Source organism: Lynx canadensis, chromosome X (assembly GCF_007474595.2).
Source record: "Lynx canadensis isolate LIC74 chromosome X, mLynCan4.pri.v2, whole genome shotgun sequence".
Taxonomy (NCBI): domain Eukaryota; kingdom Metazoa; phylum Chordata; class Mammalia; order Carnivora; family Felidae; genus Lynx; species Lynx canadensis.
In genome coordinates this window covers 53,758,353-53,784,231 of record NC_044321.2, presented here as the reverse complement: position 1 = coordinate 53,784,231, position 25,879 = coordinate 53,758,353, and the positions used below count along the sequence as shown (strand labels likewise).

At 35.4% G+C, this 25,879-nt stretch overlaps 1 protein-coding gene across 1 annotated transcript in view; it reads left to right on the top strand.

Annotated features, from left to right (window-relative positions):
- Positions 1–25,879, top strand: part of OPHN1 (oligophrenin 1) — a 621,295-nt gene that overhangs the window by 331,933 nt on the left and 263,483 nt on the right. Inside the window, exons 6-11 of the mRNA XM_030305317.1 lie at positions 465–566; positions 12,275–12,385; positions 15,166–15,270; positions 17,129–17,258; positions 19,805–19,905; positions 24,015–24,109. Of these exons, the coding sequence (XP_030161177.1) occupies positions 465–566; positions 12,275–12,385; positions 15,166–15,270; positions 17,129–17,258; positions 19,805–19,905; positions 24,015–24,109 (644 nt within the window). The remainder of the gene's footprint in view (positions 1–464; positions 567–12,274; positions 12,386–15,165; positions 15,271–17,128; positions 17,259–19,804; positions 19,906–24,014; positions 24,110–25,879) is intronic.

Sequence of the window (25,879 nt, the reverse complement as noted above, 5' to 3'; positions counted from 1 at the left end):
AGTCCAAGGTTCCTATTGCCTTGGAAATGTTTTGCTTATTAGGCTGTCTAAATGCATTGTATATGACTTTTAAAGGCATATATTTGGTTCACCATTGTTCCTTATTTCTATTTTTAAAAAATGAATGAGTAGTTAATGCACATAAAAAAAAAGAAAGATATTGGAAGGAAGAAAAAGTAACAACTGTACAGAGCCATTTTAAGTGCCATTTTCTGAGCAGCAGCTCCCAGGGCCATCAAATGTACCAATAGGAACTGCCTTGTGTTTAGGTGGAATGGTTTAGGGTTATATTTGAGGTAATCAAAACTGCTGAGACCAATGCAAAAGTAAATTTTCTGTTTATTTGTTCTTTCCAGAGACTAGAAATATGGAGAATGTGACACTGCATCCTTCATTCTCAGTTCTGAGCAGAGTGAATTAAAAACTATAGACATCTTAATCTGTGCTTTCTCTCTCATATCTAGGAACGGAAAAAGAAATTTGAAAAGGATGGTGAAAGATTTTATTCCTTGCTGGATCGGCATTTACATCTGTCTTCCAAAAAGAAAGAATCTCAGTTACAAGAGGTATGTTCAAAAAGCCTGTTCCTACCTTCTGCTGCCAGATATGCCTTGGTAACATTGGTATCTTCCTATTACAAGGTTTTCCTTAATACCCTGCCTCAGCAGGGAACCACTATAATAGTAGTCTTACAGTTAAAACCTTTTGCCTGGGACTGAGGAGTCTTGAGTTCCCAAACTAGCTCCTCCACTCACTAACTGTGTGACTTTTTTGTTGTTGTTGTTCATTTGTTTTTTGGACTTTAAAATAAATAATTTAATATATAAATAATTTTTATGTAAACAATAACATGCAAGTTTGAGAAAATAAAATTTTACCATACAACACTGTTATAGTATCACTGACTATATTCCTTATGCTCTGCCTTTTATTCCTGTGACTTATTCATTCCATAAGTAGAATTCTATCTCTTCAACTCCCCTTCACCCAATTTGTCCATCCTTCTCACCCTCCTTTACTTTGAAAACCATCAGTTTGTTCTCTTTATTTATAGGTCTTATTCTTTTTGTTTACTCATGTTTTGTTTCTTAGATTACACATATGACTAAAATTATATGGTATTAATTTCTCTCAGTTTGACTTATTTCACTTAGCACAATACCTTCCAGAGCTATCCATATTGTCACAAAGGGCAAGATGTAATCCTTTTTCATGGCTGCATATTATACCAAAATCCACGTCTTCCTTATCCATTCATCTATCAATGAATACTTAGGTTTCTTCCTTATCTTAGCTATTGAAAATAATACTGCAACTATGATAGGGATGCATGTATCTTTTTGAATTAGTGTTATCATTTTCTTTGCCTAAATACCCAGTAGTAGAATTACTGGGTCATGTGGTAATTCTATTTTTAATTGTTTTAGGAATATTCATGCTGCTTTTCACAGTGGCTGCACCAGTTTGCATCCCACCAATAATACATGAGGGTTTCTTTTTCTTCACATCATTGCCAACACTTGTTATTACAAGAAATAACATTTCCAACATTTTCATGGTGTGACTTTGGATAACATATTTTTTTTCTTTCAAAGGAGGAGTGATATGCAATGATCTCCAGAGTCCCTTTCAGTTCTGTTTTTGATTCCAAAATCCACATGAGGATAAAGTTAGACTAGTACTGTATTTGGTAGATCAGGAGCAGATCTTCTCCTTTTTTCCCCCAAGATATTCTAACATTAACTTTTTTGTATGGGCTTTCAGGGACTTTAGTTCGAATAAATCACTATTCCATGAATGCATACCACATGTCAGGCATTAAGCTGGGTTCAATAGGACTAGAGAGACAATGAGACATACTTCCTGTCCTTCCTTCCTGTCCTTCCTGTCCTTATAATTGGAATGCTAAAATAAGAATACACATGACACTTAAACAAGTAGCATTTTTTACATACTGTAACATGTATCTGTATGTGGTATCCTTATAGGGGTGGGGAGGTGTTTGGAGAATAAAAAACTTACATTTGGATGTGGAGATTTGCCTTTGTAAAATAATGGGGCCCATTCAATTTGAGGTGGTCATTCAACAAAAAGTGAAGTCTTTGACAGATAGAAATGGAGAAATGGACCTTTCACAGGGAGGGCAATGGCCCCAAGAATGGAAAACATGGAGTACGTTTGGGAAATAGTATGACCAGAATTTTCATTACTATTGCAGAGTAGTGAAAGACAAAATATGATCAGGAAAGTTCAGGCTATATTATGGAGTGATAGGCTCAGGAGTTTGTATTGAATTCTATTGGCTCTGGGGAGATTAACAAGACCTTTTGGTTGTATAAGCAATATGAGTGGAATTCTGATTTAGAAATCTTAAACTGTATGAGGTTATAAGATGAATTAGACCTGGGAGAGACTGGGAAACAAACAAACAAACAAAAATCAGTTTAGGAAAGTAGTACAATGATCTAGAGGAAAAGGTCTAAGTCACAAGGGTGGCCCTGGAGAAGGGAGGAAAGGAATTAACTGATTAAAACTGCTTTTAATGGAAGAATGGATCTGTGTGTTGGATAATAGATCAAGTAAAAGATAGATATATTGTAGATTCAAGTATAAAAAGAGATATTCAATTGAATAAGGTCATAGACATGAGCTGTAAAATTTCTTAGAAATCATCTTGTCCAAGGTTATATAGATTGTGGCAAAGCTGATATGTGATTTGGTGAGTGTCCATTACATCATGTAAGGTGCTTCAAGGTGATAAATCAGAGCCTCAGTGGTGGATAGAGTTAGTATTGAAAAAGTGAAGGACTACTTTTCTTCCATAAACTGGAATGAAGTACTAGTCTGGGGTCTTCTGTCGTTTTTTCTTCTGCATACCTTTGTTTTCTTCCTTTTCCATCTATTCTGTTTTGGGTTCCTAGGTAAAAGATAGTTAACATAAAAGGCCTGAGTCTACTTTGATTAAGAAAATCTGACTATAAGATTAACTCTTGGCTGGTATCTGGGAACTAGGCTAGTGGGCAGTTTCTTACACAGATATAAAATTTTTCCTAAATGGTAAGAATGACTCACTGTGCCTAGACTGCCTGTACAAACAATATGGTTTATGTTGAATGTCTTATTTTCTTCTGGGAGTCTGGAGTCTTGGTATATGCTCAGCAGCCAGTACCTGTGTACAGGCACTAATAAAAACCTAGGGCACTGAGTCTAAATAGCTTCCCTGGTAGACCATATTGCACATGTGTTGTTATAACTTGTTGCTGAAGGAATTAACTGTGTCTTTTGTGACTGTACTAAAGGAACACTCTTGGAAGCTTTCACCTAGTTTCTTCTACACTTCATCCCATGTATTTTTCCCTATGCTGATTTTGCTTTATATCCTTCCACTAAAATAAATCTTAGCCATGAGTATGACTTTATGCTGGAGTCCTTTGAGTCCTCCTAGTGAATTACCAATTCTCTAGGGGGTTGGGACCCTTGGCACAGTCCAAACTTTGTTCTTTTGGAAACTTTTACAATGAAAGCTTCTGGAATGTCCTAGTAGTTTGGTTGCTGTATGTAGAGGTCCCTGGTGACTTTACTAAAGAGCAAGGATACAGCCTTTGAACTTCTTCAATTAAAAATAATCTGAGGTTGTATGGAAACCAATTTGACAATAAATTTCATATTTAAAAAATAAATAAACATTAAAAAAATAAAAAAATAATAATCTGGGGGACCTTGGGTCACTTTTTTAATATTAAGAGACTTTATTTTTAGAGCAGTTATAGGTTTACAGAAAAGATTAATTATAAGTACGGAGTTCTCATATATCCCTAATTTCCAGCATACAGTTCCCCCTACTATTAACATTTGCATGAATGATGAGCCAACGCATTATACATCTGGGGGTTTTGACAAATGTATAATGACATAAATGCACCATTACACTATCATGCAGAAAATATGTCACTGCCCAAAATATGTGTGGGCACCACCTGTTCATCCCTCTATCCAGCCACACCCCCCAAACTGCTAGTAACTGTTGATCTTCTTATGGTTTCCATATTTTGCCTATTCCAGAATGTTTTATTGTTGGAATTATACAGCATGTAGCAGTTTCATTTTGGCTTATTTAATTTAGCAGTATTCATTTAAGGTTCTTCTGGGTCTTTTTATGACTTTATAACTCGCTTATTTTTAGTGCTGAATAATACTCCATTGTGTGTATTTACCACAGTTTATCTTTTCACCTATTGAAGGATATCTTGGCTTCCTCTCAACTTTGTGAATTATTAATAAAGCTTATGTAAATATTTGAATGCAGGTTTTTGTGTACATAACTTGGCAAATAATATTGGTAAATACCAAAAAGCACAATTTCTGGATTGTATGGTAAAAGTATATTTAGTTTCTTACAGTTTTTTATAGAAACTTCCATATTGTCTTTAAAAGTGACTACATTTTTTTATTTCTATCATCAATGAATGAAAGTTCTTATTGCTCTTGTTGCTCTCTTTGTCAGCATTTGGTGTTGTCTGTGTTTTGGATTTTAGGCATTCTAATAGGTATGTAGTGATCTCTCATTGTAATCCTCGTTTCCGTAATGACATATTATGTTGAACATCTTTTCATATGCATTTTTGCCATCTGTATATCTCTTTTGGTAAGGTATCTGTTCATATATTTTGCCATTTTTAATTGGATTATTATCGTTTCATTTTAAGAGCTGTTTGTCTATTTTATTTTTATTTTTTTAAAAGGTACCCTACTAGGGGCACCTGGGTGGCTCAGTCGGTTAAGCATCCGACTTCGTCTCAGGTCATGATCTTGCAGTTTGTGAGTTGGAGCCCCGTGTCAGGCTCTGTGCTGACAGCTCAGAGCCTGGAGTCTGCTTTGGATTCTGTGTCTCCTCTGTCTCTGCCGCCCCACCCCCCAACTTGTGCTCTGTCTCTCTCTGTCAATCAAAAATAAATAAATGTAAAAAAAAAAAGATACCCTACTACTTCTTTGTTTGTTTTATCCCCACCCCCTCCACGCCCCTTGGGGTAAAAGATATTTATTTCAACTTTCTAGGAGTAAAAAATAAAATTTTAACTTGGAATTTGTATTGTTTTAAGTTTTTATTTAAGTTCTAGTTAGCTAACATACAGTATAATATTAGTTTCAGGAGTAGAATTTAGTGATTCATCACTTACATATAACAACACCCAGTGCTCTTCACAACAAATGCCCTCCTTAATACTCATCACCTATTTAGCCCATCCCCCCACCCACCTCCTCTCCAACAACCCTCAGTTTCTTCTCTATAGTTAAGAGTCTGTTTTATGGTTTGTCTCACTGTCTTTTTCCCCCTATATTCATCTGTTTTTGTTTCTTAAATTCCACGTATGCGTGAAATCACATGGTATTTGTCTTTCTCTGACTTATTTCACTTAGCATAATGCCTTTTAGCACCATCCATGACGTTGCAAATGGCAAGAGATTATTCTTTTTGATAGCTGAGTAATATTCCATTGTATATATACATATACACCACATCTTTATCCATTCATCAGTTGAGGGACACTTGGGCTCTTTTCATAATTTGGCTATTGTTGATAATGCTGCTTGTTTGTCTATTTTAGATACCAGCCCTTTCTCAGATATGTTTTGCAAAGATTTTCTCCCAGTCTATGGATTGTTTTTTCATTCTCTTAACCAAGATTTTCACAGAGAAGAAATTTTTAATTCTTATGAAATCCAATTTATCAGGTTTTTCTTTTGTGGATTATGCTTTTATGTTATATCCAAAAAGTTATCACCAAGTCAAAGGTCACCTGAATTTTCTCTTATATTATCTTCTAGGAGTTTTAGGGCCTTGATTTTTACATTTAGCTCTATGATATATTTGGGATTAATTGTTGGGAAAAGTTTAAGGTCTGTCTCTAGATTAATTTTTTGCATGATAATGTGCAGTTGCTTAAGCACCATTTGTTTAAAAGACTATCTTGGTATATTATTTAAATTTATCTATTTTTAATTGAAAGTATAAAGTATGTATATACACAAAATAAAAACTTCAAACACTATAAAAAGGTATAGAAAATATTAAATCCTTATCATTCAAGATTCCCGTTCCTTTCCTTCTCTTCCTTAGAGGCAGTTCCCATTACTAATAGCTTGTGAAACTTTCCAGAAGTCTAGAAGGCTACTATACACAGTGTGCTTATCTTACTCTTTTTAACCTAAGAATATACCTTGAATATTGGTTCGTAGCACACATACTGAAATTTTTCCCCCATAGTTGTGTTGTATTTCATTTTATTAACTTCCATAGATATTTAAACAGTCCCTTTTTTTTTTTTTTCATTACTTCACAAGCCGTTTCTGGTCCAATGAGATCCTCTGCAGGTAAACAACCTGAGTCATAGCCCAGGCTAGATAAATTCCCAACCAGTTTTTGTTTTAATTTTTAAATGTTTATTTGTTTTTGAGAAAGAGACAGAGTGCGAGCAGCAGAGGGGCAGAGAGAGAGAGGGAGACACAGAATCCAAAACAGGCTCCAGGCTCTGAGCTGTTAGCACAGAGCCTGCTGCGGGTCTCGAACTTGTGAACCACGAGATCATGACGTGAGTTCTGAGTTGTAGTCGGACACTCAACCAACTGAGCCATTCAGGCACCCCCAACCAGTTTTTATAAAGACTTTACCTTAGGAAGTATTTGGGGGGATGAAGTAGATGCTCAGAATCTAGGGCTGGTGTCAGAAACAATGAAGGAAGATTATGATCCTGATTTTCTTATATAATATCTACATTGACCTCTGGATCGTTGAGGCAAAAATAAAGGTGATGCTTTAAAAAGATGTCTCAAGAGTAGGTCCTTCGAATACAAGAAATATGATACTAGAAAACAATATCTGTTTTGTGTTATTTTCTGGGATAAGATTGGTGAGCTATCTGCTAATACTGTTCATGGGAGCAGTAATTTTTAAATTGCAGGTTGCCACTCATTTAGTAGGTCATGATATCAATTTAGTGATTCATGCCCTACATTTTGTAAAATGAAAGAATAAAAAGGAAAAATCTTAGTGCATCATCTGTAGTGTTTTATTAAACTTGACAATACTCTTTTTTTTTTTACTATAGTGAGTCAGAACAGTATCTTAAATCATGTCCTAGTATATGCATACTTACCTTTGCTTTATTGTATTGTCTTTGCTACTGTGTCAGAGATTAATTGACTATATTTATGTGTAAATATAATTTTCACACTTTCTATTCTGTTCCATTGATCTATTTGTCTGTTCTTTCACCAGTACCACATTGTTTTGATTATGATAACTTTATGGGAATTTTGAAATCAGATAGTGTAAATACTTCAATTGGTTCTTCTCTCCCAATATTGTGTTGGCTTTTCTTGCCTTTTTCCCTGTCTATATAAACTTTAGAGTCACTTTGTTGATATCCAGAAAATAGCTTGCATTAATTTTGAATTGGATAACACTGAATCTATGGATCAAGTTGTGAAGAACTGACATCTTAATAATATTTTATATCCATCTACATGTAATATTTCTCCATAAATTTAGATCTTTGATTTACTGGTTTTATAATTTTCATCATATAGATCTTATAATTTTTTTATTTATGACTAAGCATTTCAAATTTTCTTCTAATTCAAATACTTCAGTGTTTTTTTATGTTTATTTAATTTTGAGAGAGAGATAGACAGAGTTCAAGCAGGGGAGGGGCAGACAGAGAGTGAAACAGAATCTGAAGCAAGCTCCAGTCTCTGAGCTGTCAGCACAGAGCCCGTCGTGGGGATTGAACCCACGAACTATGAGATCATAATCTGAACTGAAGGCAGACACTTAACTGACTGAGCCACCCAGGCACCCATATAGTTTGGTGTTTTTAATTTACAATTTCAATGTCCACTGTTAGCATGTAAGAAAACAATTGATTTTTTATATCAACTTTGTATCCTGCAGTTGTGCTATCTAGTTACTTATGACTTCCAACAGATTTTTGTTGACTTTTGGGGGGAATTCCTGTACACACAATTGTGTCATGTGTGGAAAAAAAAGATAGTTTTATTTCTTCCTTTCCAATCTATATACTTTTTATCTCCTTTTCTTATCTTATTGCATTTGCTTAGAATTCCACTATGATTTGAATATGAATTGTTCCTGGTGTTAGAGAGAATATATCTAGTTTCTCAAAATTAAATATGGTGTTAGCTGTAGGTTTTTTTTACAGATATTCTTTATCAAGTTGATGAAGTGCCCTTATAATTGTAGCTTGTTGAAAGTTTTTCTCAAAGGATGGGTGTTGGATTTTGTCAAATATTTTTTTCTATATCTGTTGGTATTGTCATTTAATATTTATTCTTTAGGTGTTGATGTGATGAATTATATCAACTGATTTTTGAATGTTGCACCAGCCTTGCATACATGAAATAAATCACATGCAGTCCTGGTGTATATTTTTTTTACCCTAGTGGATTTGATTTGCTAATATTTTATTGAGAATTTTTATATCTATGTTTATGAGAGATGCTAGTTTGTACTTTTCCTTTATTGTAATGTCTTTGGTTTTAGTATCAGGGTAATGCTGGCCTCAGAGAATGAGTTAGGAAATATTCCCTCTGCCTCTGTTTTCTGGATGAGAGTGTAAAAATTTGGTATCATTTCTTCTTTAAAATATCTAGTAAAATTCACCAGTGAACCCATCTAGTGCATTCTTTTTTGGAAGGATTTTAATTATTGATTCAATTCCTTTAATAAATATAAATCTATTCAGATTGTGTATTTCATCTTGTGTGAGTATTGGAAGCTTGTGTCTTTCAAGGAATTAGTTCATTTAGGTTATCAAAATTTAAGGCATGGAGTTGTTATTAATACTCCTTTATTATCCTTTTAATATCCATGAGATCAATAGTGATGACTCTGCTTTCATTTCTGACATTTTTTTATTCTTTAAGGCTATTTACTATTTATTTTTAACAGAGAAGGAGACAGAAAGAGCGTGAGTGGGGGCGAGGCAGAGAGAGAACGAGAGAGGGTCAAAGCAGGATCCGTGCTGTCAGCACTGAGTCTGACATGGGGCTCAATCTGACAAACCATGAGATCATGACCTGTGAGAAAATCAAGAGTTGGATCCTTAACTGATTGAGATACATGGGCGCTCCTCATTTCTGACATTTTAAATGTATGTGTTTTCTTTTTCTTTCTTAATCTGGCTATAGTCTTATCTATTTTTTTGATGTTTTAAATTAACCAGATTTTGATTTTGTTGATTTTCTTTGTTTATTTCCTATTGTTAATATTATTGGTTTCCTTAAAAATTGTTATTATTTCTTTTCTTCTGCTTATTCTGGTTTTAATTTGCTCTTATTTTTCTAAGGTGGGAGCTTAAATTATTGATTTTAGATTTATTTTATTCTAATATATGGTTTTAATGCTATAAACATTCCTGTAAGCATTGCCTTCACAGCATCCACAAATACTAAGTTATATTTTCATTTTTGTTTAGTCTAAAATACTTTTTAATTTCTCATAAGAATTCTTCTTTGACCCATGTGTCATTTAGAAATGTGCTGTTTAATCTCTAAGTATTTTGGCAGGTTCTAGCTATTTTTTGTTATTGATTTCTAGTGTAATTTATTTGTGGTCTGAGAGCATACTTTTCATGATTCCTGTTCTTGTAAATTTATTCCAGTATATTGTATGTCCCAGAACGTGGTTGATCATGGTGATCTGTGTGAGCTTGAATATAAGGTGTATCCTGCTGTTGTTGGATGAAATGTTCTACAGGTGTTAATTAGATCCAGTTGGTTGATGGTGCTGTTCAATTCGATTGTCTTTACTGATTTTCTGCCTCAATTACTGACAGGAAGGTTGAAATTTCCAACTCTAATTGTGGATTCACCTATTTCTCCTTGGTGTTCTATCAGTTTTTGGCCTCCCATGTTTTGATGTCCTATTACACAATAAGGGTGGTTATATCTTCTTAGAGAATTTACCATTATCATTATGTTATGTCTCTTTTTCCCTGACAGGTTTTGTTGCTCTAAAGTCTCCTTTTTCTGAAATTAATATAGCTATTCCAGCTTTCTTTTGATTCTTGTTGGCATGGAATTTTTTTCTCCATACCTTTACTTTTAGTCTATGTCTTTTATGTTTCAAGTGATATGTTATACATAGCATATAGTTGGCTCTTATTTTTCATGCACTCTCACAGTCTCTACATTTTAATTGGTGTGATTAGGCCATTGACCTTTGAAGTGATTGATATAGTTGGATAAATATCTACCATGTTTGTTACTGTTGGCTACCCTTTGCTTATTTTTGTCTTTATTTTTTATCTGCCTTCTCTTTTTTTAACTTAAAATTGTATGATTCCCTTTTATGTCCTCTTCTAGCATATATGATTTATACTTTTTAAAACTTTTTTAGTGGTTACTCTGGTTTCCCATACACATTTACAATTAATCCATTTATGCTTTCATATAACATTATGCTTCTTCATGGGTGGTACAGGAACCTTATAACAGAATATTTCTTATTTCTCCCTTCAGTCACTTATAATATTGTCATTCATTTCACTATTTGATAATCTATATTCACCAAATACGTTGTTACAATTATTATCTTGGACAAACTCTTATCTGTAAGATTAGTTAAAAATAAGAAAAATGTGATTTTATTTTACCTTCATTTATTCCTTCTCTAGTACTCTTCTTTTCTTTCTTTTGGTACACATTTTTCATTTATATAGTTTTCCTTCTGTCTGAAGAACTCCTTGTAATATTTCTTCAGTCACAAGTTTACTTCAAACATTCCTTAAATTTTTATTTGAGAAAATCTTTAATTTTTCTTCACCTTTGAAAAATAACTACTGGATGCAGAAGTATAAATTTGTGATTTTATTTCAGTACCTTAAACATCTCACTCCACTCTCTTCTTTTTGCATGGTTTCTTAAGAGAAATCTTATTCTTGCTCCTCTTTAGATAAGGTAGATTTTCTCCTGCTTCTCTCAAGATTTTCTCTGTGCCTTTGACTTTGTGCAATTTGAATATGATATGCCTACATGTAATTTTTTTGTATTTATACTATTGTTCTCTAAGCTTTCTCAATCTTTTGTTTCTTATCTGTCTAATTTTGGAAAAATTTTAGTCATCACTTTAAGTATTTATGTTCCTCTTTTTCTTCTCCTTTTAGAAAGCCTAGTATGCGTATCTTCCACTTTCTATAATTGTCCAACACCTTTTAAATACACTACTCCATCTTTTTCATTCTTTTTTTTTTCTTTTTGCATTTCAGTTTTTGAAGTTTCTATTAACATATCTTCAAGTTCATTGATCCTTTCCTTAGCCTTGTTCAGTCTGTTGATAAGCCCATTAAGGGCATTCTTCATTTCTGCTAATGTTTTTTATTTCTAGCATTTCCTTTTGATTATTTCCCCTACCTTTCATATCTCCACTTGTATTACCCATCTGTTCTTGTGTATTGTCCTCCTTTTCCATTAGAGCCCTCACTATAATTTCTTGTCTAATAATTCCACCATCCAGTATCTCTGCCTTATCTGTTTGGTTTTTATGTTTGTTTTTTATCTTCAAACTGGTTGTTGTTGTCTTTTCCCCTTTTGAATGACTTATAATATTTTGTTGAAAGCCAGGTGTAATGTTCTGGGTAAAAGGAACTGAGGTAAATAGATCTTTAACATGAGGCCTTATGTTTATATAGATAGGAGTTAGGCTGTACTTAGTTTGCTGTTAGGCTATGTTTGGTTTATTCTAGATATTGTTCTCAGAGGCCAAAATTTCCTGTGGTATTTTTGTTTCTGTCTTCCCTGTTGTCTTTGGATTTCCTTATAGAGTTGTTCTTAAATAACTGATAGTCTGATACTGGCTATAGCAACGGGTTTCTGCTTCGGGGCTTTTGCTCTCATAAGCTCTGATTCTCCATTTTGACCTGTCTGTCCAATATTTGAGGCAGCTCTTTTCCCTCTGATTTCAATTCTCTGTTGTTTCTAAGAGAAGATGTTGATTTTCAACTTGTTCAGCATTGTTTTTTTGTGAGGATGGTTATGATAACTTGCAAGCTTTTTAATTGTTCGAGCAGAAACCAGAAGTTTCCCATTGATCGCTTTTTATTTCTTGACTTATAATTCCTATCTGTAAAATAAAGGAGTAAGATCACTACTTGGTGGCTAAATTATTTCCTAGCTCTAGCATTCTGTTGAGTGCATAAGCAGTGACTTGTGTGAATGATTATGCTGTTATGTGACTTTTGCTGCTCTTCTTCTACAGGCAGACCTCCAGGTGGACAAAGAGAGGCATAATTTCTTTGAGTCCTCCCTTGATTATGTTTATCAAATCCAGGAAGTTCAGGAGTCCAAGAAGTTCAATATTGTGGAGCCAGTAAGTTCTATCTGTTGATGAATAGTCTAAAAATATTTACCAAATTCCCGGTAAATGCAGAGAACTTTGATCATAAAATTGAAATCTCAAAGATGGCGAAGGATATTTAATGCTTAATAATGAATGTCAAGAAAATAGACACACCAGCTTGTGTTGTTCTTGCTTTCTTACTAACATTTTCTCTTCCTTACCACCCCTTCTGCCTTTCTTTTCTTTCCATTTTCTTTTTTTTAATGTTCATGTATTTATTTTGAGAGAGAGACAGAGAAAGAGAGGGAGAAGGAGAGAGAATCCTGAGCAGGCTCCATGCTGTTGGCATAGACCCAATGTGGGGCTTGATCCCACAAACCAGGATATAATGACCGGAGCTGAAATCAAGAGTTGGACACCCAACCGACTGAGCCACCCAAGCATCCCTTCTTTTCCATTTTGTCTCCCTAGCTATGATTTTCCTTTCTTTCTCTTTCTTTGCTTCCTCTTTCCTTCTCTCCCTCCTTTGATTTCTCGGTCACCCTTCATTTTATCTTGCTCTCCTCCCTTCCTTGCTCTCATGCTTTCATAAAGCTTCTAAAGGGCCTATCAGATACCAGTCAATGTGCTACAAGCTCATGTCCCTTGCACTCAATGACTTCCTATTGTACTGTTTTTACTTATGTACTGTTTTTACTTCTATCTTCTTTATTTTTTTCTACTTACATCTCTTTGAGCATAAAAGTGATGTGCTTTGATTTGACAACTATGTGGAATTTTAACAACTTTTATTTTCTAGCATAAAAAATGTACTTTTATTGCAGAAAAGCTAAAAATAACTATAGGAAAAATAAAACAAAAAGAATAAATTTCCAAAACAGAGGTAATCACTGTTAATATTGTGGCATTTTCCTTCTAAGTTTTCTGTGTATCTACAGTATTTCTTTCTCTATTTGTGTATGCCTTTGTACTTATGTGGGTGTGTGTACACATGTATGTTTTGCACATGAACATGTATATCTATATACACGTGTATCTGTGCTCACATTTGTATGTATCTGTATATATATGTATGCAATCAAGTGTGTATTCATTTATACAAAAAAATTAATTGAACTTCTATGACTGGCACTGTGCTAAACACTGGGTATTCTATAATTAATAAGATGGACTCTGTTTCTGTCTTTATGAGGACTACATTCATATTGGGTAGACAGAAGGGAAACAAGGATACAGATAAATAAAATTAATTGTAAGTTGTGATAACGGCTAAAACAATAACAAGAATGGGCAGCTACTTTAGAGTAGATGGTCAAGGAAGACCTCTGAAAGTATCATTTATGGTAAGATCTAAAGAAAGAGAGGATGAGGCCACATGAATAATGGAGAAATAATACTCCAGACACAGAAAAACACATGTGCACAGTCCTTAAGTTAGGAAAGAATGGTGTGCTTGAAGAATGAAAAGATTAGTGCCTCTAGATACTGGCAATAGAAAAGGAGAGGGGCAGGAAGTAATTAATGTATGATAGGAAGGCACATGACCTGTAAGCATGGTAAAAAGTTTGGATATTAGTCTAAGTGTAGTGGAAAACCACTGATAAGTGTTAAACAGAATATGACATGAGCTGATTTTGTTGTGTGGAGAATGGCTTAAAAGAGACCAACAGTGAAAGTGAGGAAACCAGTTAGGAGGCTACTACAGTGGTCTAGGCAAGAAAAGATGTTGGTTTCGGTTAGGGTGGTGGAAGTTCAAACAGAAAAGAATGGCTGGATTAGAGCTATGTTTTGGAGATAAAACTGACACAATTTGGATTCAGATGTGAGTGGAAGAGAAATCAGGGATGATTCTTTACTTTCTGGCTTGACTGAGTGGGTAGTAGTGTCATTTCCTGAGATGAGAAAGCTTGGGAGAGAAACAGAAAGATTGTGTATATGACAATGTATGTGGTATACACACCCATATACGTTTATACACACACACATGCACATATATATGCAGCACATACGTGTGTATATGTACATAGTTTTTATATGTATTTATGTATATATACATATATAGTTTGTTTTTGTATTTATACATATATGCATGTCTATATGCATATGGTGTTAACTGTGTGCATATTTATATGCACCTACCTGTTTATTTTCTAAAAAGAATAGAACAATTATTACTACTTCTTATTACGCTTTACTATTGGCAGAATTGAGTATTATTTTTTAAAGGTTTTTGATAGCTGAAATCATATTTTCTTTGTTTTTATTTGTGTGTATTTGATTATTGAGGTTGAATATTTTTAACATTAAAAATGTTTGATTGATCATTTGTATGTCTTATTCTGAAACCTCCCTGAAACATTTCTAACTCAAAAATGGGTTCACACTCCATGAATATTTTAGCATTATGACAGTCTTCATTAAGGTACAGAATCTTACTTTATTCATTTATTCACTTATCTGTTTATTCAACAAATATTAATTGAGCACCTACTCTGTGACAATTCTGAAGATATAAAGAGAAAAGACACAGTCTATTCCCATATTATCCAAATTATGAATGGTTTTATATGCTATCTGAAAATGATCTGAATGAACAAATTTGTTATTAGTTCTTATTTTATGGAACTAATTCCAGTGTAAATGTTTAACCTAATAAGAGAATGGATTTATGTACACCTGTTTTTGTTTTCATGATTACTTTTAACACTATACTGTGTAACGCTATGGAATTTATTTTCCGTGTTTCTTTTTCCTTTATTTGATAATGAGAAGATGCTGGTGATAAAGTTATTTTTACATGTTTTCCCTAGGTCTTGGCCTTTCTTCATAGCCTCTTCATTTCCAACAGCTTGACTGTAGAGCTCACACAGGATTTTCTCCCATACAAACAGCAGCTCCAGCTCAGTTTGCAGAATGTGAGTTTCCATGTGGGTTTCTTCACCTGCCCCCACATTCCAGTTGGATTTTAGCCCCAATAACTTTAACCTTGAAATCCCAGTTTATTGCAGTCTAGCCAATTTGTCAGGACATACTGGTATGGATCACAAATATTTTTGTGTGCTAGACTGTTCTTGCTCTTTCAGTTTCAACTCTCCCCAGTCTTTGAGGCTTATTGTTGCTCAAACCTACCCCTCCACCCACTAATACTTCTATCTATCCAATATTTATTAAATGTTGCTAATTTACCACATCTCTTCCAGATCAGAAACCAGCTATGGGCTTGTTTAAGCACAGGTCTTATGCTACTTCCGTGTTGGTCAGTCTAGACACTTAAGAGTTTTATGACCACAAATGTCCATTTTCCCCTCTCTTCCTTTTCTCATTAAATACTAGAGTTAAATAAATTATATCTAAAGGTTTTATTCACCTTCTTTCAAATGCTAGTTCTTATAGATGGCATAGGCACAGTCTTCCCATCTTTGTAACATATATATTTTTTCTCATTCATTTATTTAACTACATTTAATGAATACTTATGGATATAATATATACTTTGTGCCAGACATTTTACAAGACACTGGACATACCATAATGATGCATGTTAGTTTTTCTTTCCTCAGGGTACATACAGTTTCTTGCATGAAGGAGACATAAACACGAACACATCATAATTCCTTGTGATAAGTGTTTCAATAGTGTTACGACCAAAATTTTTAAAGCAGCACAGAAAGTAGAACATTGACTGTCTCATGCAGTTAGAGAAGGCATCACTGAGATAGTGATTTTGGACTAGTTGTTACATTGCATAAAATTTACAGAGTATTTTTATATTAAATAGGTTGGTAAGTTGTAGTGGACATAAACTTCACTTGGTTGTTTAGGAGGATCTTGACTTAGAGTAGTTTTTTAAATTTCTTGCTGGGTACTCACCTTCACCAGAATGTGAGAGCCCGTGTCTTTGGATTTATAAAATATCCCTATAACCAGGTTAATCATTTGAATCTTCCTCAAAAAAGAAATTGAGAAGTATGAGTTTAATAAAACCCCTTGTATCTATGTACATGATGAATTCATTCACAGGATGATCAATAGAGTAGGCCCAAAAAGATAGGGCAGCCCAGATCACCATTTTGACTGACATAACAATCTTGAGGCTAGATGCTAAGGACCTATCTCTAGTGATTTTCTTACCCATATTTCAAACAGTGTTTTGCTATTGTGTTTAGTTGTGTAGTTGTACATATATTATTTCTTACCATTAGCTTTTGTTTTTCATGAATATGAAAACATAACTTTTCAGTTGATCTATCTTCAAAGAGCACATTGTCATGTATTTTATCCTAATGGCTAGAATTTGATTCAGAGTCAAATAGGCAGTAACTTTACTTGAGGCAAAACGTAAAAGTTGCCATGATAATATTATCTTTGGGAACCTTCTTTATAGTCTCCCTTCTTGTAAAGTGGAAGTCAGTCTGGTGCTCAGAATTCTAAGAGCCCTTGTTTATTGGAGCCTTATGTCATTCCCATTAGAAAATAAAAGTCTCCCACATGTGTTTTATTGTTATATTATTTATGTTTCTGTTTCCCTTTTAGTCTTTAGTACTGTTACACTCCATAAAATTGTTTTCTCGTCACTATGCCGTTCAACATTTGTTTTCTGCTGTGTTGTAGCATATAATGAAAACCAAGAAAACTCTGCACTGGATCTCTGACCAATAAATGCTTTTTAATAAGGTGATAATGGTGATAATGATAATGGTGATAATGGTGATATCATAATATCATATCATAATGGTGATAATGATAATAATTATGATGATAATGTCTTAACAGACAAGAAATCATTTCTCCAGTACTCGGGAAGAGATGGAAGAACTTAAGAAAAGGATGAAAGAAGCTCCCCAGACATGCAAACTTCCAGGACAGCCAACCATCGAAGGCTATCTCTATACACAAGAGAAATGTGTGTGGGAATATAGGGATCCCCATTGGGTTTCAGTAGACTGTCACCTACTTGCCACTCTCCAAACTCCAGGCACCTATATTGTTCACAGACCCTTGACAGCTACACCTCTTTGGAGAACAGTCTGGAAATAGTGGATTAAAAAAAATGAAGGGGAAGTTGGAGGGGGAGGTTAGGAATTTGTCTTACAAAGGGTCTGGGATGATAAGATTTAAGGTTTTTCTCTGTGATTCAAAATGGGGATTGTTAATTGTTTAATCCTTCTGATGGCTCTGATGGGGGGAAAAAGTGGTAAGGGAAAAGAGGCAGAAAAATAATATTTATTACACCTGCTATGTGCCAGGCAGGCATGGTGCTAAGTACTTTAAATACATTATTTCATTTGATCATTAAAACCACTTATCATACCCATTTTACTTGAGGCCACTGAGGTTTAGAGAGATCACTAGTTGAAAGTCACCCAACTATCAAGTAACAGCCCTAAGAGTAAACTCCATTCTGTGAAATGCCAAAACCTATGCTCGTATCACTATACTCTATACTTCTCACTGCCTTAGGAGCACATGGTTGCTCTTAAAGCACTAAACAACAACCATTGTGATTTCAATGAGATGACAGTTGTTCATTGCTGACCAAGGAAAATGAGTTAACTTATCCACTCACTGAATATTGCAGAAGATTCAACCCTTCCTACCTCCTAAATAACATCATGAAAACCTGCATGTGCTGTTTGCTTTTCCTTATGAACTATGACCCAGTGCTCCCAAAACCTGTGATTTCAGCCCTGCCCATAATTATTGTACCTGAGAAGTAGGAAGAAGAAGCTACTCAGATGTTACCAGTGGCAAAAAACTACTGCAATTCACCAAACATGGCATTTAAGCATTGATATTATCATGCTTTTCCTCTCTTTGAGAAATTAACTTTTGATATTTTTCAAAGATGTGTTCTTCCACTTTTCAGATGTATCCCTTCAACTCTATATTGCAGTATTTCTCAATCTCAGTGCTATTGACATTTTGGGCTGGGTAATTCTTTGTTTTGTCGGGGGGGGGTGGATCATATACATTTTAGGGTGTTTAGCAGCAGCTATGCCCTGTCCTCACTTTATTCTAAAAGCACTCCCTAGGTACTACAACCTAAAATGTCTCCAGATGTTGCCAAATGTCCCTTGGGAGGCAAAATTTCCCTTGGTTGAGAACTACTGCTATATTATAAAAGAGGTGGAAATAATGAGTTTGTAATCTTGGCTATAATATCAACTAGCTCCAGTTTTCTAATTTGTCAAATGGATATGACATTGCTACTCAGTTGAATATTTATTGAGCATCCTTTTTTTTCCAGACAATATGCAGTGCACTGGGGGATTTTAAAAACTGAATCAATCTTGATTTTTGCCTTCAAGTTCACAGTCTGAGGAGGAAGATAGACAACTATGTCAAGAATTATAAGGAAATGTGCTGAGCATTGCATTTGGGGCATATATCTAAGGGCTTCACTGAGGAAGTAATGTTTGAATTAGAACTCGAATTATGAGTGGGAGTTTGATAGGAAAAAAAAAAAAAAAAAAAGGAGGAAGAAATTCCCGTGTATATACCATTGCATGTTACTCAGGCACAGAGGTATGTGAGGATGTAATCTATTTTCAGGTTCTTGGTTTGCCAAGAATAACCCTGGTTTATACCTGTAATCCTTTTGTAATTATTAATGGTGACCCATTCAGTCTTAAATATGTCTTGAAAATTTGGACTAAAAATATATGACCAACTCTTTGTTTGATAACTGAAAGTAATTCAATGAGACAGGACCATAGAGGGTGGCAAAAGACAAAGTAGGAAAGGTAAATATCACATTATGAAGGATTTTGTGGGCCAACCTGAGTTTAAAGATGGTGGAAAAGCCATGCATGATTTATAAGAGAAATGATATAGAGATATGTGTTTTAAGAATACTCCTTTAGCTAAAGAGTGGAGAATGCACTAGAAAAGAGTGATCAGAGATAGGGGAAATCAGAGAGAAGACCACTGACATGGTTAATTGTGGAGAAATAGTGAATTTTTGTTTTGTCTGAAATACTTCATAAAACATTAAAAGTAATTCAGCAATAGGGTCCTGAACTAATTCAGGTCTAAAAGGGATGGAGAGGATGAAGCAGCTGGAAGAGAGAGATGTAAGGAATGAATGGACAGAACCCAACCACCAGTCAAATGGCAGGTTACAGGGAAAGACGAGCAGAAGATTACAGTTGTATCCAACTCATACAGTAATAAGATAAGTAGTAGAAGCATTCATAGGGGACATGGCAAGGAGAGTGATTTGGAGCAAGCTAGAGCCAATGTGGAAAGTAGTTGATGAGTTTTAGGATCTCCATATGTTCTGTGTGTTGATGGCACTGCAGGGCTGCTGGAGTTCAGGGGAGGGTTAGGGCTGGATCTGAAGCACTATGACTATGAAGAGCAGACTGTACAGCCTTTCCATCTTAGGAGTGTATTGACCATACTGCCTAAAAATATATTCTGCCAGCTCACTTTTGCCTATCATTGTAGGGGCTTTGGGAATATCCTGGGTCAAATATTACTGCCAGTATGAGAAAGAGACCAAAACGCTCACCATGACACCTATGGAGCAGAAGCCAGGTGCTAAGCAGGTCAGTTCTTTGGTGTGCCATATTTTTTGAAATGCATCTGTGCCTGCATCTCAGAAAAGAGTATACCTTGACTTAGTGCCAAAGAATCAAGTTCATCACTGTCACGTGAATCATGACTCTGTGTGTTCTTCTTGGCCTAAGTTTGCATTGGACCAGATACTACTCAGTTGAGTAAAATGATATCTATTATGTCAAGCCTTCTGAAAGTGCCTATACTCTTTCAGATCATTTATTAAATTATTAAAAGTGCCTGTCACATTGTACAAGAAAATTTGCAAGAATATGGATGAATTGGAGGAGGATAGTATTTATTACTTGCTTTTAATAAGTTTCTACTGTAGTATTCCTTTAAATAGCAAGTGTTTAAATATCATTTTCCAAAATTGCTTTTTTAGATAAATATGTCTGTTTCCTAAAGTTGGAATAATGGAATAACCTATACCCCATATTCTATGTAATGTTCAGATATATTTAAGCAGTCGATGCCTCTTCTTCTGTCCTCCAAACCTTCCTCTATTCCCTAAAATGTCAAGATGAGTTTAACATACTGAGAAGATATTTACTTACCGGAAGAACTTAATCTTATATATTACATACTATACTGTATAATATAATATAATATAATATAATAACCACACAGCCAAAAATTTTTATTCTGTCATCTCACTTTTGCCTGTATTTGTAGAGGCTTTTGAAATACACACACACACACACACACACACACACACACACGCACACACACACACACTCACTCAAGGGTTTATTAAGATAAAAGCTGATAGACAAACGTTTCATACTCTAAAAGTAGTTTAATGTGTCCTTTAAACTGCCTCTCAAACTGGGTGTTAATGCATGGGTTTTTAAGGATTTCTGTTCTTTACAAATTGTTTAAAAAATGAAACAAGGTTCATTTACTAATGCTGGACCTTGGTGGTATAAGTAGACCCAATTGAGGTAGGCAGAAATTTGGAGAAAAAATGGGCCAATTTTTCTCCACTGCTGCTGGTTTCCATGGAAGATCTCTCTTGTGTTACTTGTCCACAGAAAATTAGAGAGGTCTGAGATTTGGTGGCAGGCTCTTGAAAACTGCTTTTTTGTGTCTTTAACCAAAAATTTTGTTACTCTGCTTTGGATGTGTATTGGAGATGAAAATCACCTCTAATGAAGTGTACTAAATGGGATTTCCAGAACCCTCATCCAATGCTTCTATGTAGGCCAGTTACTCATTCATGATTCCAAAACTCTCCTTAGTTTCCAGTCTGCCAAGGCACCTTTCAGTATGGTTTCAATAAATTTATCTGGTGCACTATCACATAATTTGTTCCATTTCTGTCAGAATGCAACTGATGTATCTGACTGGCTAGTGCTTATAAGAAGCATTGTCCTGTGGTCTCTTCCTTTTCTTTTTCTACACACATCACTTTCCAGATCCCAGCCTTTAACGTTACTCTCTTAGACAGTAAGCTCATTTAGGCCTTTTCTCTCTTGCTCAGGCACATACTGGAAAGCTCAAGACAGAAGCAGTAGATGCCACTTTCATATCCTCCTAGCAGATGAGTGCAAGCTCTCATTTTAGTTCTTTTTTCCTCGTCCCGTTTCATTAAGAGGCTGCTTGCAAAACTTGCAGTAGTGTTAGCCTAAGCAGTTTTAATATGGGATTCCTTACGGAGTGGGAAGAGGAACTGGGTTCTCTATTTAGAAGGAAAGGGAGGTAAAGTAGTAACTTGAATTTCCATAAAATGAAGTTGAAAATGGTTTCTTCTTGTCAGTTCTGTTAGTTCCTATTACTGGTTTGTGTTTTAGAAAGGTAAATCATACGAGTGAGACTATAATAACACCATATAATCCACTATTTATTGAATGTCTACTGTGTACCAGGCACTGAGCTAGACACTTTTTGCCATGTGCCTCATTTATTTTCTCAGCAGCCCTGTGAAATTTTATTAGTTCAATTTGAAGATAGAGGAATTAACCCTGCTAGTTCAGCCTATCACCTTCCACCTGTGTTGTTCTGTTCACTTTATGAATTATCTTCCTAAATGCTATTTTTTTTTAATTTTTTTTCAACGTTTATTTATTTTTGGGACAGAGAGAGACAGAGCATGAACGGGGGAGGGGCAGAGAGAGAGGGAGACACAGAATTGGAAACAGGCTCCAGGCTCTGAGCCATCAGCCCAGAGCCTGACGCGGGGCTCGAACTCACGGACCGCAAGATCGTGACCTGGCTGAAGTCGGACGTTTAACCGACTGCGCCACCCAGGCGCCCCCCTAAATGCTATTTTAGAAGATCCCCATCATTTCCATGTCAGGCAGTTATGGTAAGAGGAAAGAGTGCTGTATTTTGAGTTTCAAAAACTGGGTTTAAATCTGAGCTCTGTGGCCTAGTAGCTTTTTGACCCCAAGTAAATTGTATAATGTTGCTTAATATAATTTTACTCATCAGAAAAATGACAAGAATAATACTGTAGTTCATAAAAATTTCTGGAGCACTAATTCTTCACTAGGTGCTAGAGAGATAAAGATAAATAAAATGTCCATCCCCTTGAGTTCTCAGTCAATTGGGGAAAGAAATAATGCAGAAAACACATAGTGAACAGTGTGCGGGATTGGGAAGAATTTTGGAGGAAATGAAAGCTGAACTGCAGTTTGTAGAACAATTAAGAGTTTTTCCAGGCAAAGAATATAGATAAAGTCATTTCAGGTGGAGGAAACATTATTTGCAGTTATGGAGCCATGAAAGACTATGACATATGTGTGAAATGAGAGTACTTATGCATGGATGGGGCATAAAACAGATTGGGGTGGCTAGAAGTAAACCTGAAGTAGTAAGCAGGGTGTAGGCCAAGGAGCCATGATGCCTCTGAACCTGAGGGAGATGAGTTTAAAGAGGGAGGGTCAGTATATGATACTGTTAATCACTGTCCTCTTGAAAGGCTAGTAATGTTTGATACCCTCAGTACTGGGGCAAGGAAGGCAGATTGAAGGATGAATTCAGGGTTGAGTTTTTATAGTGTGGGAGCAGCAAAAAGGCCTGAAAGGGGGTTGAGTGTGCCAGTGAGAAAGAATTCTTTTTCGATCAGCTGGATCAACTCTATGGTCCAGTTTGGAGGGCAGAGTACCTAAACACAGACCTGGCATTTGGGAAGTGTTTCTGACTTGGTGGGAACAAGGTGGTTAGTTAGCATTATCCCTATTTATAGATTGTGAAGTTAAGATTCAGTGACAGAAATGATTTGCCCTGGGTTGCAAGCTACTAAATGGTATAACTGGGATGGACTTCCTAGTTTATTGCTATTTCCACTATCACTATACCGACTCAAGTGACTTTAGGTAAGTCATTTTATCTCTCTGAGCTTCAGTTCTTTCTAAGGATTGTTGTGAGGAAAGTTGGTTTGAAGACACCTAGCATAATATGTGGCACATAGTAGGTAATGGATAAATGTTACTTCTCTTTCCTATACTACATTGTCTCTATTGAGATAATAGAGGGAAACTGAACAATATGGGACTGGGGGATTTTAATCTATGAACAGAGTGGATTTCAATGGCCTTATTAAGTGTCCATAAAACTAAGGGGGCTACACTATTCTTCATGTATGAAATAACAAATGCACTTTGAGAAATAACTCAAATTTGCTTACTCCCTGATCTATCTTTGGAGAGATTGCTTTCGTGATTCCTGTCTTCCTGAAGAGTCTGGAGGTGGGGAATGAAAATGTTTGCCTTCTCTCCTCTATCTGCCAATTTAATGGAAGGAGGGTTTCATAAAGCCACTTCTTACCTTATTTGGTACACTTAATGCCTTTTGGTCAGCCGATTTCTCCAATACTCCCCTTATGTTAATGTGTAATGAGCTTTCTATTTAATCTACCATGCTTGGAAAAGAATAGTCATCTACCCTGAGCATTTTCTCCTGGTCTCAGCCATTAATTATTGGAGCAGGAAGAAACCATCTGCCACCTTTCTGCAACTACTGTTCTCAGTGAGACTACACATTGCTCCTGCTGCCCTGACAGATGCCTTCCAAGTGACCCTGAGGATAATTAAGGAGGCAGAAGAAGCCTCTGTGCATTTTTTTTTCAAATTGGCTATTAATCCTTCTCTTATAGCAGGGGCCCTTGGACTTAACGCTGAAGTACTGCGTGAGGAGGAAGACAGAGTCTATCGACAAAAGGTTCTGTTTTGATATAGAAACTAATGAAAGGTAAGCTGTGATCGTATGAATTGGCAATGTCCCCATGTGACAGATACTGAGACTGAGTAGATCTTTTATTTTCCTTTGTCATCTCTTATTGATGAAAGTGAGAAAATCTGTTCATGACATCATCGTCTTGGCTCTTCTGGCTGCCATTCGGAGGAATCCCTGTTAGACCTGGCCCAGAGCTGTTTCCCTCTGGGGAAACTTCAATCAGCTTCACCTCACCTACTCTAGGAAGAATAAATCACTCCTAGGATTTAATTTGCTATCAGATATGCAGAGGTCAACATTTGGTGATGCTGCAAGGACAGCATACAAAAATTCATTTTTTAAAAGTTTTTTTGTAGTTTGAAGTTTTTATTTAAATTCCAGTTAGTTAACATATAGTATAATATTAGTTTCAGGAGTATAATTTAGTGATTCATCATCACTTATATACAACACCCAGTGCTTAACATAACAAGTACCCTCCTTGATACCATCACCCAATTAACCCATTCCCTGTGCCCACCTCCCCTCCAGCAACCCTCAGTTTGTTGTCTATAGTTAAGATTCTTGTTTTATGGTTTGCCTCTCTCTTTTCCCCCATCCCATATGTTCATTTGTTTTGTTTCTTATATTCCACATATGAGTGAAATCATGTGGTATTTGTCTTTCAATGACTTATCTTGCTTAGCATAATACAATCTAGCTCCATTCATATTATTGCAGTTAGTAAGATTTCATTCTTTTTGGTGGCTGAGTAATATTTCATTGTGTGTGTGTGTGTGTGTGTGTGTGTGTGTGTATACCACATTATACACACACACACACACACACACACACACACACACACACCATAACCTCTTTATTCATTTGGGCTCTTTCCATACTTTGGCTATTGTAGATAATGCCGCTATAAACATTGGGATGCATGTATCCCTTCAAATCTGTATTTTTGTATACTTTGGGTAAATACCTAGTAGTGCAATTTCTGGGTGATAGGGTAGCTCTATTTTTAACTTTTTGAGGAACTTCCATACTGTTTTCCAGAGTGGCTGCACCAGTTTGCATTCCCACCAACAGGGCAACAGGGTTCCCATTTCTCCACATCCTTGACAACACTTGTTGTTTCCCATGTTGTTAATTTTAGCCATTCCAATAGGTGTGAGGTGATATCTCATTGTGCTTTTGATTAGTATTTCCCTGATGAGTGATGTTGAGCATCTTTTCATGTGTCTGTTAGCCATCTGGATGTCTTCTTTAGAAAAATGTCTATTCATGACTTCTGCCCATTTTTTAACTGGAGCATTTGTTTTTTGGGTTTTGAGTTTGATAAGCTCTTTATAGATTTGGATACTAATCCTTTATCAGATATATCATTTGCAAATGTCTTAGCCCATTTAGCAAAACTCATTCTTTTATCTCCTAATATAACATACAGGAACAAGTGAATTGGAACACATTTTTAATGAGAGATAGAAGGAATGCAGGATGGTAGTGGTATTGAAGAGTCTTTTCTCCATACTTGGTGCAAACATAATACAGACTTTCCCTACTTTGCAGATATTTTTGTAAACTGGAGATAGTTTGATTATCAACCTTCTGATTTCAGTAAGGCTTTCAAACTTTGTTCATTTGTTTTTCTCCATTACCCTCTTTTCATTTTCTGGATCTTGGTAGTTTTATCAGAGGGAAATTTAATATTGAGATTTTAGAATGAGAGCATTTGGAGTTATTTTGGAGAAAAGCATGTTATATAGTTGGGAAGTTGATCTAAAATTCAGTGAATAAATA